The following is an 18,792-nucleotide window of genomic DNA, read 5'->3' as shown; positions in this document are numbered from 1 at the left end:
AAGGTAAGGGTTTAAAAAAAAACAGTTTAAGCTTTATTCCCCTCAAACCAATTAATTCTCATTATCATTTCAGGAAAAAGTAGCCCAGCCTACATGGGGTGAATGCTTTGTTTTGTTTTCTGGACATACTTCTTGTTCATCAGCTCCCTGCCTAGAGTTTGAAAGCATCATGAAAAGTCACTTCATGGATCAAAGTTCTAAAGTCCTTCCAACTTGTTTTTTCTTCTTAATGTTATATTTGTATAAATAGTTTTCCAGGTTCTGCTCACATTGTGTTGCATCTGTTCATTTAAGTTTTCTCAGGTTTCTCTGAATCAGTCAAATCAGGCATTAAATAGTTACCAAATGCCTACTGTGTGCCAATCTCTGTGCCAAGCACTGGATATACAAAGAAAGATAAATGGTGATAGTCTCTGTTCTTAAAGAGTCCATGGCCTAATGAAGGAGACAACATGCAAACAACTATGTGGAAAGAAGCTATATATAGGATAAATTGGAAATAATCAACAGAAGGAAGACACTTAAGAATTAAGGAAAATCAGGACAGACATTCCTTTGATCACTCCTGGTTGTTGTTCAGTTCTGATCAACTCTTTGTGACCCCATTTGGGTTTTGTTTTGTTTTTTTTTTTTGGCAAAGATACTAGAATGCTTTCTCCTTTCTTTCTTCATCTCATTTTACAGATAAGGAAACTGAGGCAGGCAAGGCTAAGTGACTTGCCCAGTTTCACACAGCTAGTAAATGTCTGAGGCTGGATTTAAATTCAGGTCTTAATGATTCTAAGTCCAGTTCTCTTTACAGCTGCCCACTAATCACTCTTTATGGTGCAATAATTTTCTATTACATTCTTACATAATCCTCTTGTCCATTCCCCTAATTATGGGATCCCCTTTCTTTCTCCTTGCACAATCTCTAATTAGAAATTGATTCTCTCCCCTCTTATGGCCCTGACAGGCCCCAGTACCATGTTGGAAATTGTGTTGGTCTCAAACCTTATGTTAATACTCCTGGGATATGTTGCCAGTTGTGGAACTGGTTGTGTCTCCAGGCTGGATATTGCGGTACTCCAAGAAGTGAACAGCCGAGTGCAGTGATCTGTGGGTAATGCTTTCTCATCTTACTGTTCTGACAAATCAGGGCTGAAATCCCATTGGCTTCAGGCCCCACTTACTGGAGTTACTGCTTTCTACTGACCCTCCCCTGGACTATCTCCATTCAGAGTGCTGTCTTAGAGGCCCATTTGAGAAAGCTTAGACTAGCTTCCAAACTCCCTTGAGCATCCTGGATGAAAACTCTTGGAGACTGCAGGCCCTTACACCCAAGCACCAGCCTCTGCCTTCTCTGCTGCATCCCTCCTCCCAATGCCATTATACTTCTGACCTTCCTCTTGTGTAGTGTTAGACTAGACGGAGGAGCTTACTGCCATTTGTTTTTGGTGTTGAACATTGTTCTATTTGGTATTTTTTATTTGTGTGTGTTTAGGAAAATTGTTTTCCAAAATCACTTCTCATGTTGCCATAACTAGAACTCTGTATAATTGACTTTTATAGAATGGCTGATGCTGAATTTCCTCCACTTTCATGGTTCTTTTCTTTGAGATTAAAATACTTTCAGCTATAGATAAAAAGATTTTATTCCTAAACCATTCCATTTTATCGCCTGCCCCTTAGATTCTCAAGCCCTTTTGAAAGAATTGATGTATTTTGTTTGTATTTAACGGATATTTCTCCCAATGAATCCCTGCTACACACACACACACACACACACACACACACACACACACACACACACACACAAATACCCTTACAAAGCATGTTATTAGTACAGAAGTTCAAAAACAGTTCAGCAAAACTGCTTAAGAGCTTGTTTTGAGATTGCTAGAACAAGTTTCATTACCTTTTTGTGGTACTAAGTAGACAAAATAAAGGAATGTCATGGTGCTTGTCCCATCTCTTTACTGTGTAATATTAACCTCTTTACAAAGATAAGCCTACTCAGAAAGAAAAGCACTAAAAATTTTAAATATTTTCATTATAAGAAGTATCCTTTCTGAGGATTCAACTGGACCATAAAATACAAACTTTTTATGGAGAAAAAGTTGTTGGATGTGATTCTGTTTTTTTTTCTTTCAGTTTTGAATGTCTTTAAAAATTCCTTATTATGCAAGGTATTTGACATTAGTGTATATATTTGTGGTAGGTCCTATAATCAGCTGGCTTTTGCCCAGAAGGGTGAGTGAAGACAATTTAGGGAGTAATTCATGTTTGCTTTAGGTTTTTGTGAATATTGGACCCTGGAAAATTGTGTTTACAGTAACTTTTTCTACCTCTAGGCAGAAACTTGACTGATTAATTTGAAAAAGGATAAAAGCCTTTAAAACTCTCTTTTCTCTTTCTCTCTCTCTCTCTCTCTCTCTCTCTCTCTCTCTCTCTCTCTCTCTCTTTCTCTCTCTCACACACACACACACACACACACACACATACTCACTCTCGTTTTCTCTCATTCCCAAGAATACTTAAAACTTTTTGTCATCTTAGAAGTGCTGATGCCATTTTGTATGAATTTATTTACAGTGAGCCATATATGTTTTTACAGTATTTCAGGTTCCTTGATTTGCAAAGACAAGCAAGTTTATGACTTTCTCTGTGTTTACAAGTTTTGGCCTTTTCCCAAAGAAGGAATTTTTTTATCTTTTGTTTGAACAGATGTGTAAACAAAAGCATTGCTTGTCTCTCAGGCTTTAGTGTTTAATGAAAGGAAAATGAAGGAACTTTTAGTAATTAAAAAAACTATGCAGAAGTTGACATGACTAGGCTAGTGTGAGAGGTTTATTTGTCACTCAGTATGTGATAACAAGTATCAGAGATTTAATTCTTAGGAAATAAAGTTTGTAGACTTAACAGTAAGTGTAGCTGTTCCAGTCATTTTATTATTTAAAAGGCCAAGACTTCCATTAGAGGTTTTTAAGACTGCCTGTTTCATAGCTTTGTTTTTTAATTCAGTTGAAAAATATTTTTCTTCTCCTATTTTCAACTTTCTTATTGATTCCCAAATTCATTTTTCTGACTTTTGAGGAGTTTTCCTATGAAAGGTACTACATTTTAATATATATAATTTATTTATTAACATCCCTAATTAAAACAAGGAACATCTCATGCTTTATTCCAAAGTATCTTCTCAGATGTTTTGCTTGAGAGACCAACTATGCAAAAAAAAAAAAAAAAAGAATATATATTTGATGGAGATTTTACTGTTGTCTAGTAACTTGAAATGGACAAAATACTCATCCTTTCTATCTGTTTCCTGACATTGTGCTTTAAATAGTATTTTTAACTTCCTTTGCAATGTGGGAGGTATTGAATGAGTGAGAGGGGTGGGAATTATTATCTGCATAGAATATCAGTATGTTTCCATGAATTATTTCCTAGGAGGTTTAAAAATATGGCATGGGTTATTTATAGTATTCCTTCTGCCAAAATAGAAACTAGTAACTATTCCAAGCTTTCTTTTGAAAATGAGGTCTCTTGAATTGCAGTGTTTCTCCTCCATTTGTGAGTGGTGATTGAGTATATAATGGATTCAGCCCCCTCATCTTTGCTTACTCCTTATTGTTCTTTCCTGGTACTCATACATTTCTTTGAAATTTTGCTTCAAATTTTTCCCCTTCCCTGAATATTTCTGGAAAGAGTTTCTTTGAAGAACCTCTGTGTAATTCTGAGAATTCCCTCACTATAGCAAAACTTTTCTGTTGTGACAAATGCTAATACAGTCCTTTATTGGGAGAAGTACTATTCCTCTTGGTTTTCATTCATTGCCATCAAAATTTGCTTTCTGCTACTTATTTGGAAGGAGTCTAAAATTTTCCCTTTTTCATTGAAAATTCACATCTTACCTTTTAATTGAGCCCTTCCAAAGAAACTTTTGTACTCAGAGAAATGTTACTTTACAAATCTATGCCACTGAAATGCTCTAGGTCGATGATGGACAAACTATGGCCCGTGGGCCAGATGGGGGGGTGGTCCCTGAAATGTTCTATCTGGCAGTGTGATGTTATTCCTAATATGACAAATACAGTGAGTAGGATACAATACAATGAAACTTCGAAAGAGTTGCCTTAGAAACAGACTGACAGATGAGCATTTCCTTTCCTTTGGTCCCCTCTTTAAAGGCAGGAAGGCTCATCTTTCTCAGTTCAAATCTGCCATAGCTGTATGACCCTGGGAAAGTTACTTAACCCAATTTGCCTCAGTTTCCTCATCTGTCAAATGAGCTGGAGAAGGAAATGGCAAACCACTCCAGTTTCTTTGTGAAGAAAATCCTAAATGGAGTCACAAAGAGTCAGGCACAACTGAACAGCAAAGGGATTATGCTGGGATCAGTTTTCTAGGGAGGACTTGATGGAATATAATCACTTATGAATGTAAAGATGTTTGCCTTGACACGGAGAAGGGCTACCTCTTCTGTGTGAGATGGGGTGAAGGAGAAAATAGTGGGGAAAGGCTTCATATTATGTGAAATTAGGAATGGACAAGAGGGAATTCTCAAAGAATGGCCAAGTAAAATAGGGGAATGGAGGAAGACAGGAAGTACTTGGTGTGACAGTTAAACACTTAACCAGGGAAACTGACAACTTTTTGTGAGTCCTTTGGGGTTATATCGAAACAATAGAAAGTAACATTAAAGGATTTTACTAATGAATAAGGTGAGGCAAGTGGGTAATGGGGCAAACTATTCTTAACAGCTATAGAAGGGAAGAAGCAGGTTTAGGTGGTTCTGGAAATCAGGGCAAGGAAGATAAAACTAATACTACACTATACTAGATTAAATGCAAGCTTGACAGGGTTTGGAGGATCTCACTGGGGCCCAGGGTGTTGGTACGGTCCACAAACTCCACTGTCACACCCTCCAAAGCTACTGATCCAGACCTATTTGTAGTTCCTCAAAATGCAGTCTAAGTGGGGTTTCTCCAGTGAGATCAGGCCATGAGCTCTTCCACCAGTGGCAAAAACTCCCAACTGCCCCAGAGTTCAAAAGCCCCGTGACCTTTCTGCCACATTCCAAAAACCCTTAAAATGTTCAGCTCAAGCTTGCATTTTCCAGTATACTTATCTAAAATTTTCACCTATCTACCTTGACTTATTCCTTATTATACAGGCCTGAAGTTAGAAAAACTCATCTTAAACTGAGTTCAAATCTGAACTTGGATACTTACTGTGTGATCTTTGCTAAATCACTTAATACTTTTTGCCTCTGTTTCCTCATCAGTAAAATGAGCTGGAGAAAGAAATGGCAAACAACTCCCATTATCTTTGCCAAGAAAACCTCAAATGAGATCAGGAAGAATTGGACATGACTGAAATGACAACAAAACAGCTTTTAAGTCTAAGAGACAAGATTTAAACCCAGGTCTTCCTGGTTTCATATCCAGCACAATGTCTACTATTTCTCTTTACTCAGTTGACTAAAATTTATTCAAAATAAGATGTAACCAAGCCACAGATATGTGTCTAACTTAGATCCTTATCTATGGAATGGGATAGAGAGAACAAAAAAAGCCCTGAGAAAGGAGAAGAAAAGAACACAGACTTCACAAGGTACTTTGAAAACTTCAGTTTCACCTAATTTACTTTCAGTTCTATTATTGGAGAAAACTTCTGTCACTACCTGACTAATTCTGGTTAATTTAACGCCTTTGGGCCTCAGTTTCCTAATCTACAAAATGAGGGAATTGGACTAGATAGCTCCTAAATTCCCTTTTAGTTTTAAATCCCCTGAGCATTCACAAAACAAATGTAGTTCTGCTTCCCAGGACTTATAAAAATATGCTTGTTTTCAGAGTTTGGTGAGGATCTAAAAAATGCCAATTGAATTGAAAGTACAGTTGTAATTGGAAGTCATAATCCATATCCTTCTATAGTATCTTGAAATATTGCTTATATTGAAACTATTTTATGTAGGGTTTTCTCCTTTTTAAGACATTTTGATACTTATATTTAGAGAGACAGTCATTTAAAATTCCACAAATATAGAAAAATATATTGCCACACAATGGCATGCATGACAAGATCACATCAGTGAACCCAGTGAAGTCTTTTTGTTATTCACAGTGGGAGGATGCACACTCAAATACCTCCTCTGATGTTTGTAACTTTGGGCAGGTTACCTTCCTGGGTCTCAATTTCCTCATCTCCTAAATGAGGGGTTTAGACTCAATGACTTTTAAGTCCCTTCTACCTCTAAAGTCTGTGATCCTATGATTCTGTGATTTCAAACTGGAAAGATGATTAGCAAGATTCTAATCCAGTGATTCCCAAAGTAGGCGCTACCGCCCCCTGGTGGGTGCTGCAGCAATCCAGGGAGGCGGTGATGGCCACATGTGCATTTATCTTTCTTATTAATTGCTATTAAAATTAAAAAAAAATAATTTCCAGGGGGCTAAGTAACATTTTTTCTGGAAAGGGGGCGGTAGGCCAAAAAAGTTTGGGAACCACTCTTCTAGTCTAACCTCCTCATTTTACAGTAAAGAAACTAAGGCCCTGAGAGGTAAAGGGACTTCTACAATTTCCATAAAATCTTCTAACTCCAAATCCTGAACTCTTCTACTATTCTGCATTGCTTTAGTAAAAAGATAATAGCAGTTAACCGGATAAAAAGATACATATTATGAAAAATGAAAGATAACTTCAAAGTTATAGATAAAACTAACTGGAAGGATAGGTAAGACCCTAGGCAGAAATAGGGAAGTTCAAAAGGGAGTTGACTTTGGCTGGGGTGAAGATGTCTTCAATCTGTACTAAGAACTTATTTCTATTTATATATTTTTATCCCAAAAAGAAGCAATGTGCTGCTGTTCTTGCTTAAGAAGGAGAAGGCCTCCTTGAATTTAGGAAAGACTAGAGTATTGGGGAAACATACACACACACACACACACACACACACACACACACACACACACACACAGAGAAAGATTTTTAGAAGAAGAATAAAAAATTTAATGATAGATATTACAGCTATCTTTAGATATTGAAGAAAGTCTTATATGTAGAAGAGGTGTAGCAGCTTCATACTTTTGTTTTTTCCAGAAAGTAGAATTATGACCAGTAGTTAGAAATTATAGGGGGACAGATTTCAACTAAACATGAGGAGAAATGTTAGAACCATTTAACAATTGAATGAACTCCCTCATGAGGTAATAAACTCTGGTGTTATTCAGAGAGTTTGATAACCCTCTCAAGAATGCTTATGAGGAGATTTTTCTCCTTCGTGAGAGAGGTTTAAATAGATAACTTATAAAGTCTTTCCCAACTCTAGATTCTAAAATTCAGTAGAAAATAAGAACAAAAATTTTTTGGGTTTAGTGAGGATTATGAACAGTAAAGAAGGGCTTTAACCAGGTTCTCTAACATTCTAATGTGACAGTTGCTCAGATTGAGTCCCTATACATCCTGAAAAGTTTGATTTGAAAGTTGCAATAAAAAATATATACAGAGTAAATATAAAAAGCTATTTTGGTGAGTAGAATATTAACCAACTGGAGAATCAGGAATGAACTCACACATCTTGCTTCCTTTTTAAAATTTCCTTGTCTGTGTATATGTTTCCCCACCTAGTACAGTCTAGGTTCTTTGAAGGCAGAGACTTTTCTGGTTTTTGCTTTTATATTCTTGTATCCAGTACAGTACTTGTTGAATTAAGAATAGGTATGGGGAAGAGAAGGAAGAACAGTTTGGACAAAAGGAAAAAAAATAAACCTCTATAGCAGCTATCTTTTTGGCTGCCTTTCCAGATACTATTTTTAGTTGTTAGTTCATCAGATTAGGACAGGTGGGTACCATGCCAGAGCAAGATAATGACATAAGCTTAGAGAGGAATTGGCTGACTAAATTTTAGAGATAGTTTATCAAATGGTATCTGTAGCTTTGCATATTATTAATATTTGTTTAATTCAAATGATTCCATATGAGGGGGATCCTAGGACTCTAGATTTAGAGCTACAAGGGACCTTAGGGATTACCTCATCCCACTCCTAATTTTACCAATAAGGAGATGGGAGCTGAGAGAAGTTGAGACTTGTCACACAGGTACTGGCACCTGGATTTGAACCTAGGACTCTGATTTCAAATCCAGTGCTGTGTCTACTCCCTTATATAGGCCCCATCCTTCTCCCTCACTTTAGCCTACTAGCCATTCTTCCAGCCTTATCTTGACAATCGCTGTAGAGCTCTATGTGTTAGCATTCTCACCACCAGAGTTCTTGCCACTGTCATATGGTTCAATATCAGAAACAAAAATGGTTTTATCAGTAGGAATGATGCTCTATCCGCCTTGCCTTTCAGGAGCAGGGACTTCCTGCTTTTCTATTTGTTTCTCTGCTGCTTAGCACACTGCTTGACGCATAATAAGCATTTAATAAAAAGACTTAAATTGCCTCTATCTCTTAGACAATTATGAATAAGCATTGACAAATATTCTCTGATACGCCCTTGTTGAAACACAGAATCACAAAATTTAGTTAGAAGAGACCTTAGCTATTCAGACTGACCCATTGTTGTTCAGTCATTTTAGGTTTTGTCTGACTCTTTATTACCTTATTTGAGTTTGGTTTGTTATATTTTTTTGGACAAGATACCAGAGTGGTTTTCCATTTCCTTCTCAGCTCATTTTACAGATGAGGAAACTGAGACGAAAAGGTTAAGTGATTTGTCCAGAGTCTAAGGCCAGATTTGAATTTAGTAAGAATCTTCCTGAGTCAAGGCCCAGCATTCTATCCATTGCACCACCCTTACCAATCATATATGGAAAAAATCCTCACTATTAAATACTAACCTGGCAAGTGGTCATCTAACTTCCATTTGAAAATCTCCTTTGAGTGAGATCTCACAACTTTTCAAGACAGTCATTTCCACTTTTGGATGGCTCTAATTGTCAGGAAGTTTTTTCTGACATCAAACCTAAATTTGTCTTTGCAACTTCTACTCATTGCTCCTTAGTGCTGGTCACTGGAGCCAAATGGAGCAGATTTAATCCCTCTTCTACATGACAGCCCTTGAAATACTTGAAGACAGATATCATGACCCCCTGGAGCCTTCATTTCTACAAACTAAACATCCTCCATTCCTTCAGCCAGTCCTCATATGTCATGAACTCAAAACTCTTCACCATGTTAATTGCTTTCCTCTGGGTTCTCTCCAGCTTCTCAGTCTTATCAATATAATCTGGTGCCCAGAATGGAGCACAGTATGCCAGATATGTTCTTGCCAGGACAGAGTACCCCTTTTACTGGAAGCTATGACTCTCCCTCCTAATGATACAGTTCAAGATCACATTAGATTTTTTGGCTTCCATGTTTATGCTGCTGATTCATATTGAGCTTATAATTTTCAAACCCCCTAGCCTACTCTGCTCTTCTCAATTTTTCCAGATTTATGTGTATGTCTCAAACCTGTCAGACTTGATTACATGATAGGATTCCGTTTTTATGATGTAAAATTTATTTAACTGTCCACTCTTGTTGGACATTTAAATTTTTTTCATTTTTTTGGTAATTACATCTGTTGCTATTGAGAAAGTGTTTGCACGGATAACTCTGATTTTCGTTTTTTGTTTCTTATACCTTTTAGGATATATTCCCAACAATGAAATTATTGCATCAGATGGTATTATTTTTGTGATTTTTACTATATACTACCAAGTTGCACTAATTCAAAGGACCTCACTGCCTTTTTTTCCACTAGCACTTGTCCACAGGTTCTGTTGTAGCTCTGATCATTCCTCAACCATTGGACAGTCACTTCTGGCTGGGAAGAAGGATTTGACAGAAAGAGAAGATCCACATGTCTGATAGTCCTAGCAAAGAAGGCATGTTTATGTTGAACAATTTAAAGAAGGGATTGGAAGAAAATGTATATATATAAGCATAAACTTTGTGATACTGCCAAGGCCCTGAATAATTACATAAATAACCAAACATTCCCATTTCCTGGGCACGAAATTGAGAAATACCTAAAGATGAGTAGAAAATGTTTTTAAAAATTATTATTGGTTTTCTTCTTCTTTTTCCTTCAAAGCCCATATGTCAATATTCCCAACCTTTTCCTCATTATTGGTTAATTGCTGCTTGGGTTTCATCTGAGCACAAGTTTTTATGACACTTTATTGAGTGATTTTAATGTTTATTCAACTTGCATTCATTTTCCAGCATCAGAAAACATCTGGGCACAAATCACTTTGAACCTTATTTTTAAAGATCAAAATTTCCTTTCCTATAGAGCAATAATTTAAGATGACTTTTGGGAAAGTGCAAGTATTATGAGAACAATACATCCTCCATCTTTTACCAAACTGAGGTCTCATTGTTCAATGTGACCATTCTGCCCTTTGTATTTGTCTTTTTATTCAACAATATCTTTTAAAGGGAATGATTGATTTTGATCAGATTCAATATCCTGCTGAAAATGGTGCCATGGCTATTAAAAAGACAAAATGCATTGGAAAGACAGAGTTCAATCTGCTATCTTAAAGTAAATGGACATATCATTCAAAACAGTTCTACTTAAAAGCTGTCTCATAACCCATTTTGGTTGATGTGACATAACAGCATTCACTGAACAATAGTCAAATAAAATAATATTTTTATGTACAGTAGCTGGAACTTTCTTATGGAAACCTTTACTTTAATAGCTTAATCTATTCCTATGACTAATAAAATCTAAAAAATAATTTTGCCATGTACAAGTTAAACATTGACTTTAAACATTGAACTTTCTCAGTTTAAAATGGTGGTTATAGATTTCTTGTTTGATGTCCTCTTAGACAATTATTTTGGTTGAGAAAATTATCCTTAATAACCAGGGATAAATTTTGGTGTTTGTTTTGTTTTTGGAGTAGAACTGATATTTCATTGGTTTGGAGAACTAATGAGAAGGAAATTCCCTGTGACAAGGGAAATTGGCATCTGCTCTGTAGCATATAGTCACAAAAACTTGTTTTTAGCAATGAGAGATTAAGTGATTTGCCCAGCATCACAAAGCAGTGTGTGTCAAAGGTAGAAACGGAACCCAGGTCTTCTTGATCTCAAGGCTAGCTCTTTATCCTGTATACCATACTGTCAGTATAAATAAAATAAATATTAACCCCAAATTATAGCCAACTGTGATTGTCTTCCCTGAATCACTAACAAATTCTTCAAATGCAGTGGATGCTAAAAAGTAAAAAACCATCTTCCACCTCACCTAACACATAAAAATTATGTCACGTTAGATAATTGTTTATTTGACTTACTCTAAATTTTGTAAGAGAATTGAATTAATGGATTTTATATATATGTATACACACACACATATATATATATATATATATATATATATATAGTGTCAGAGTACCCATTTTTCTTGGAATTTGTCCTAAGATCATTATTTTGGTATATTAGGTTTCTTTTGAAAAATATGTCCCATGAATAACTTGAAATTTTTTTTATTGTGGAAATTTCATCGATGTTCTTTTTAAAAATTAAATCACTTTGAACCCTTTCTCCTATGTTGAGAGCTATGTTAAAATAATAAATGATTTCAGTCAGATATATATTCTTAAGCATTTGATAGGAGGGGAATAAAATTATGTGAAAGTAAAAAAGATATAATCTGCTTTTTTAGACATTTGTATCTTTTGTTGTTTTTAGACATGTGAAAGGAGAAAGAAAGATTCCTATACAAAGATTCTGAAGAAAGAACAGCAGCCAAATAAAGAAAACCACTTACTTCCTCTTTATATTACACATCCTGTGATTTCTAAAAAGAAAGACATATACCATGTAGACCAGACCACCTTCATAATGGGAGAGACTCCAAAAGGAATCCGAAGGTCAGTTGTTGTAAATGAAAGTCAATATTAAAAAAATAAAGAGTTGAGTAAATCCCAAGTAATCTAGAACACTTTTCAAGCATCCAGATTCTTTGAGTTTTGTCCATACCTAGAATCTGAATATTTGAGAATGATAGGGTTTTTTCCCCTAAATAGATCTGTAATTTTTTTAAATGTTATTAAGTAGAATGTGTCCAAATATGGGAAAAAATCATCTAATAGTACTGCAAATTACTTTGTAGATTAAAGATAGGTTTACAGGGCCATACCTCTATAGCATAATTACTCATCAGTGGATTTGGATCTCACCTATTGGTTATTTTCTTAGACATTGGTAGGCAACAATTGGCATTGGATGGCAACTATAAATTTGACTAACCTCTATTGGTATCAAAGGGCTACCAATCTCTACATAAAGGTCTCTACATTAACTTAGTTTTAAATTTTAATGTTATCTAAGTTTTGTTGTATTTTTCTTTATTTTCTTAAATATTTTCTAATTACATTTTAATTTTATGTGAGCAGCACTTTGGAGTGTCACATATTTGACCCTACCGCTCAAAGGAAAATACAAATTTTTATCCCTTTAGCCCTAGACTAAAGTCCAGGCTCAGCACCACTTAAAGATATTAGCCACAATTATTGTTTGTTCTTCTTTTTCTATTTACTTTACTTAGAGAATAAACTCCTAATGTGGTGAATAGAGTGCTGGGTTTGAAGTAAGGAAGACCCTAGACACAATTAGTAAGCTGCGTGGCCCTGGGCAGGTCATGTGACCGATATCTGCTTCGATTTCCTTAATTGTAAAATAAAGATAACAATAGTACCTTATTTCTCAAGATTGTTGTGAGGATAGCATGAGATAATATTTATACGGTGCTTAGAACGGTGCCTGATACATAATAATAGGTCTTAATAAATGTTCATTTTCTTCCTTCCTTCATGGAGGAGACTGGGGTCCAGGGAACAAAAAGGACAAATACAGGATATTTTCTACCACTACTTCTTTTCCTCAATATGGTACTTGTGATAAATCAGTTCACTCTTTGCTACTAAGTTGTCTCATATATAAAATGAGGGGATTGGACTAGATCAGTGATTCCCAAAGTGGGTGCTACAGCGATCCAGGGGGGCAGTGATGGCTATGGGCGCATTTATCTTTCCTATTAATTGCTATTAAAATTTTAAATAAATTAATTTCGAGGGGGCTAAGTAATATTTTTTTCTGGAAAGGGGTCGGTAGGCCAAAAAATTTTGGGAACCACTAGACTAGATGAACTCTAAGGTCCCTTATAGCTCTAAATACCAGGGTGATAGTTTAACAGTATTGGGAAACTGTTCTTTAGGCAGATTTCTCACCTTCACTTTAACTTTGTTTCAGAAAGAAACCATACAGGCAGCGCACATTTAGCTCCATTTTATTTGTCTCTCAACCAAGAGCAAGCAAAATTGGAGTGTTAGTATTAATCATCAAACTTCTGATATGTTTGTGGGAGGGGAAAAGGTTTAACCATGTGAAAGGACATTTGAAAGGGAGCAAAGTGGTATAAGGGGAGGAAATGGATTTAGGGTCAATTGACACACATTAGATTTCTGCTTCTTACCACCTGTTTGGGCTAAGTCAAGACATTTCACTTCTCAGGGCTTAAATTGGGTCATTGGACTAAATTAACTCTGAGGTTCCTTCCAACTCTAGACTCAGCTGGCTTCAGTTTCTTTTTAAGAGGCTCTTGAGATACCACTATAGTGGTAACCTGGAAGAACTAAAGTTCCTTCCTTTACACCTTGACTGTGGTTTATGGCTCATTAAGTCACTAGAGAATGTAGATGGAAGGCAGAAATAAAGCTAAATTATTCAACCCAACTCATTCTGTAGAATGTAGTATCATATGCAATGAACATACATACTCATTTCCAGAGAAAATAGGGTCAGAACCATTTCTTATTCTAGAGATAGTAGAACTGTCAGATTATAGCTGAGGTCATCTTTTTGGCATAGTAAATGTGAAGCTCATTTGGCAACTATGGAGACAATTCTGTGGATAAATAAAGACATCAGTATCTAACCTTGCCACTTAATCTTGCCAATTAATCACTTAATCTTCACAAGCACAAATATTTATTACAAAGTCCATGAAAATGGATTTGGATATGATTAATAAACAAAATAATCCTAATCTCCATTTACTTCATGTAAAATGAAAACCAAATCCTTTTAAGGCCTTGTTTGCTTCTTTGCTTTGAATCTCCAGTAAGAGCTCTGCCAGTATCCAGAATGGAAATTTGGAAGCTTGCATCTGCTTTGTAAAATATTGTGATAAAGATGCAAATGACTGAGATCGCCTGGGAAAAGCAACAGCTGGGTTTTAGAAAACCCAGAAGAACATAGTGATACTCCCATTTGTACTAGAAACTTATGTTATAAAGACTGAAGCTAAATAAGCAAAAATAAATGTACATGTGAAAATGTAATTGGAATTGAAATTAAGGAAAAAAGGAAACTAGAAAACCTACTTTGGGAAAAGGTGACACAGAAAATTAAATAGTGATATGAAATGAAATGATACACAAATATTAATGTATCTCATTATTATGATTATTACTGATGATTTTAAGGATATTTTACAAGTACTTTGCTTGGAATTCTTACCCTACTTGAAGCATTTTTAATTGGGAAAGTTTAGTTCTCTTTAATAAATAAGGCAGAATATTTGCATGAATAGTAAATAGCTTAAAGACTTCATATTTAGGGTTATCAATAAATACATCAGAGTGATAGTACATGTTTGGGGCACCCAAAAGAGATAAGTTAGAATTTTTCCCCAAAATATTCTTCATTTTATTCATTAAAGCTCATTTAGTTCTTAGTGCCTGTGGAATTTTAACTATTATATTTCTTAGGATTTAAATATAATATAGTTTTAAAATATATAAGGAATAATTCATATTATTCTCAGGTCAGAAATTTCCTGATTGATATGAATAGCATAATAGAAGCACATACTTCTTTGGGAATATTTGCTTGCAAAAAAAAGTGACTGAAAAATATTATGGCTAGCTATCACACAGTTTAATATTCTTCTGTCAGTAAATGTACTACAGAATTTGGATCTTATAGATTAAATAAAAAAGACCACATCCTTTTACTAAATCTATCAATGGGCTCTGTCTCTCCCTTTAAAAGTAAAAGGCAAATAATCACCGATTTGTTCATTAATTTTATAGGAAACAGTTTGAAGAAATGGCTTCGTTCTTCAATTTGTCTTCTATAAAAGAATTTGCTGAGCTTATAACAAGTGCCACATCAGAAGAACGCCAGAAAATACTAAGAGATTTCTATTCTTCCAGGTATCCAGAAATAAAAGAATTTTTTGCAGATCATGATTCAGAATTGATCAAATCTAAGCATGAGGAAGAAGAAAATGTTAAGACTAAATCTAGAAAGAGAAAATCCTACATGGAAAAAAAACGGTCAGATTCTGGTCCTTCAGTGATTAAAGTTTCTACAAGTAGGACTACACAAAATTGCAGTCCAAAAAGGCATAAAGAAGAAATAAATAAGTTTAAAAATGATAATTCGTGTGGAGAAGTTTTGTCTAATGATGCAGAAACTGAGGAACTATCCAGTGGTTTTACCCAAGAGATTGTCACTGAGAAAAAGAGCCAAGCATTCAAAGATACTTCAGTATCCAACACTTCAAACAGTAAATCTGAAACATGTAAGAGAATGTTAGTAAATACCATTAAGGACCAACAGGATTTTACAAGAACAGACTGTTCAAGAAGTGAACCTCTTTTGAAATTTGAAAACAAAAAGCTAGAAAACCAAACATTAGAGGGCAACACTGTGGTAGACTTACTTGGTGACACTTCTATTCTTGATGACCTCTTTAAAAGTCACGGGGACAGTACTAAACAGTTGCCAAGGAAAGCTCTGTCAAAGCCCAAGGAAAAACCAAAGCAGCGGCCAAGGGATTTCTGGGACATATTGAATGAACAGAATGATGACAGTCTTAGTAAATTCACCGACTTGGCAGTAATAGAGACGTTGTGTGAAAAAGCTCCCCTTGCTACATCCACTAAACGGAATGAAGAGCTTGAAATGTCTCTTTGGAAATCAAATGAGAAATTTTTGTGGAAAAAAAGTGATCCAAATGATTCACATGAAAGTACACCCAGCAAATAGAATGATAGGCCTAAAAAAACAAATGAATTGAAAAGCTATCAGCTTTTCAGCTATAAATGTTTGTATTGGGATGAAATACTAAATGTTATTAATTGAATTCATTTCTGAAAAATACATTTAATTTAACTCTCTCTTTGGATTTTGTTTTTCTTTTCAGGAGATAAAACATTGTATTCTATGTGAATGCACTATGATAAAAACAAAACTAATTTTATATTTTTAATACAATCTCATTGTAGAATAAGCTTCTATTAATAAAGCACTTTGCTAAAAATTTTAAAAGAGAATAAAATATAATGGGAACTAGAACCTCACTAGTCATCAGAAAGCCTCGGTCCTACTTCTGAGTATTTACAATGAGCCTGAACAAGTCTCTCCACCTCCTTAAAGCCCACTGGGGCTAAGCTATCTTGATTAGTGAGTGAGTAAATGCAAACTCCCCTAACCTATGGTGTTCAATTGGCCTCAGACCAAACCATGACTTATATTCCATCTAGTAATTGACCTGAGCCATCTTGCCATCTGCCCCTTTTGCTGTCCGTACCATTCTCCCCAATCCTGCTTTCTACCTCTTCCTCTGAGCACATTAATCATATCAGTGCCACCATTGTTTGAGGAAAAGAGACATCAGTCAGATGATCTGTGGAATAACTCCCCAGACCAGCATCCTTCCCTAGCAGCTACTCTCCAGTATGAATTTATTTCCTACCTTTAAAATGTAAGCTCTTTGAGAGTAGAGACTGACTTATTTAAAAAATATATATATTCCCAATGCTTATTAGCACAAGGCCTAACACATAGTAAGCACTTAACTGAGTTTTTATCCATCCATTCACTCATTTATAAAGAGAATAGGGATGAAATCATTCATCTTGATCCTCAAAATTCTTAATCCCAGATTTTCTCTTACCATTTACCAAATAAATATCATCCCATAGCCTTCCTTCCCTTTTTACCTTTTAAGGATATAGTAATTCATCTTTTTCACCATTCCAAGGCGAAAACCTTAATTTAAGTATTTTTATCCTCTTAATAATTCATTATGTGTGGTTCTATCATATTTTTAAATGATGGTACTTTGATAAATCTTTAATTAACCTTTGCCTTTTTATCTTGTCTTACTCTTGACTATGTACTCCCATAAGTCCTTCATGTGGGGTGTCTTCCCTCTATACTAGAGACCTTCCTCTAGATCTCTTACCATTGCAATGAAGCACAATGGTCCTGTTACTCACTCTGCTCTCACTATATGAATAATCCATTTTCCTTTCCAGTGAAGCATTTCTTCATTAATATATTTTACATGAGGTGTCCTTTGTAGTTTTCACTTCACCTGCTATGCACCTTCCCATTGCCCTTTGAGAAATCTATAGCTTTAATCCTTGGGAGTTTTGTAACTCCCTTCACATCTATATAGCATTAGTGAAAAAAATATAAATATAAAACAGATGGATCTTTGCTTCAAGGAGAAGCAGCAGCTTAGGGTCAGTTAAGAGTGCTATAAAAAATCCCTGAGACTTCAGTCTTCTTTCCATATCCAATTCAATTGTTCTTTTTCCCTAGTTCATTGTCTTGCTGTAGGATCTAAGATATGTGTGTACATGTACATGTTGACATATATGTATATGTGTGCATGTATACCTGTATATGTGTGTCTCTAGACAAAGCCCTCCATATGGATTGTCCACTTAACCATGTCTTTGAAATAGGCATTCTGCAACCACGTGGTTTTTCCTAAGTAGATAGTTAGAGTAAACCATTTAAGCAATTTGTATCTCAGAAGGCTTCACAATGTTTCCAGCATTTGCCACAGTGATTGGGAATTCACTAATTTAAGAGAAATTTTTCCTCATCTCTAATGTCTCTCTGAAACATGTACCTTTCTGGAGCCAAGCAAAGCAAGTTTCTTTCTTCTTCTAGGTAGCATCCCTTCAGATATTTGTAGACAGCTATCATATCTTCCCCTTTAATCTTCTCTAGGCTAAGCACTTCCAGTTTCTTTAGACAGTCTTTCATATACATTAGCTTGAGGCCCTTCACCATCCTGTTTGCCCTCTGGAAACTCCCCAGTCCTTCCTAAAATAAGGACTGAAAACAGATGGGGTTCGATTAGGGCACAGTTCACCAAGACAATCACCTATTTGTTCTTAAGGTTCTCTGCCTCTCTTAAAGCAGTGTTGTTGTTGTTGTTTTTGCATTAGCTTTCTTAGCTATTATATCCCAGTGTTGATTCATATTAAGCAAACTCTAAAAAATCTCAGAACTTTTTCAGACCAACTGATATCTAAATTAGGATAAATGGAACATTTATTAAGCACTTAATCAGTTAGATTGTGAACTTGTGAACTTCTTGAGGGAAAGGACTGTCTTTTGCCTATTTTTATATCCTTTGTATAGTGTGGTACCTGGCATATGGTAGGTAATTAATAAATGCTAATTGACTAGGGCAGGTAAGTGGCTAGATAGCCAGACCTGGAAAATGAAGATCCTGGGTTCAAATCTGACTCTAGACACATCTGGGAAAGTCACTTAACCCCAACATAGCCCTTACTACTCTTCTGCCTTGGAACCAGTACCTACTATCAATTCTAAGCCAGAAGGCCTAGAATTCTTAAAAATAAATAAATAAATGCTTATTGACTGAGTCTTTATTAGGTATCATGCACTGTGCTAAGCACTGGGGATATAGTTTACAAGTAAACAAAATAAACCTTGCTCTAAAGGAGTAGACATTCTACCAATTGAA

At 35.5% G+C, this 18,792-nt stretch overlaps 1 protein-coding gene across 1 annotated transcript in view; it reads left to right on the top strand.

Moving 5' to 3' along the window:
• Positions 1 to 16,177, top strand: part of ERCC6L2 (ERCC excision repair 6 like 2) — a 160,982-nt gene extending 144,805 nt beyond the window's left edge. Inside the window, 2 exon segments of the mRNA XM_044679773.1 lie at positions 11,679 to 11,860; positions 15,086 to 16,177. Coding sequence (XP_044535708.1) covers positions 11,679 to 11,860; positions 15,086 to 16,046 — 1,143 coding nt within the window. The 3' untranslated portion in view covers positions 16,047 to 16,177.
• The last annotated feature ends 2,615 nt before the right edge of the window (positions 16,178 to 18,792 follow it).

The sequence above is a fragment of the Gracilinanus agilis genome, chromosome 1 (assembly GCF_016433145.1).
Source record: "Gracilinanus agilis isolate LMUSP501 chromosome 1, AgileGrace, whole genome shotgun sequence".
Classification (NCBI taxonomy): Eukaryota; Metazoa; Chordata; class Mammalia; order Didelphimorphia; family Didelphidae; genus Gracilinanus; species Gracilinanus agilis.
This window is presented reverse-complemented; position numbering and strand designations above follow the sequence as displayed.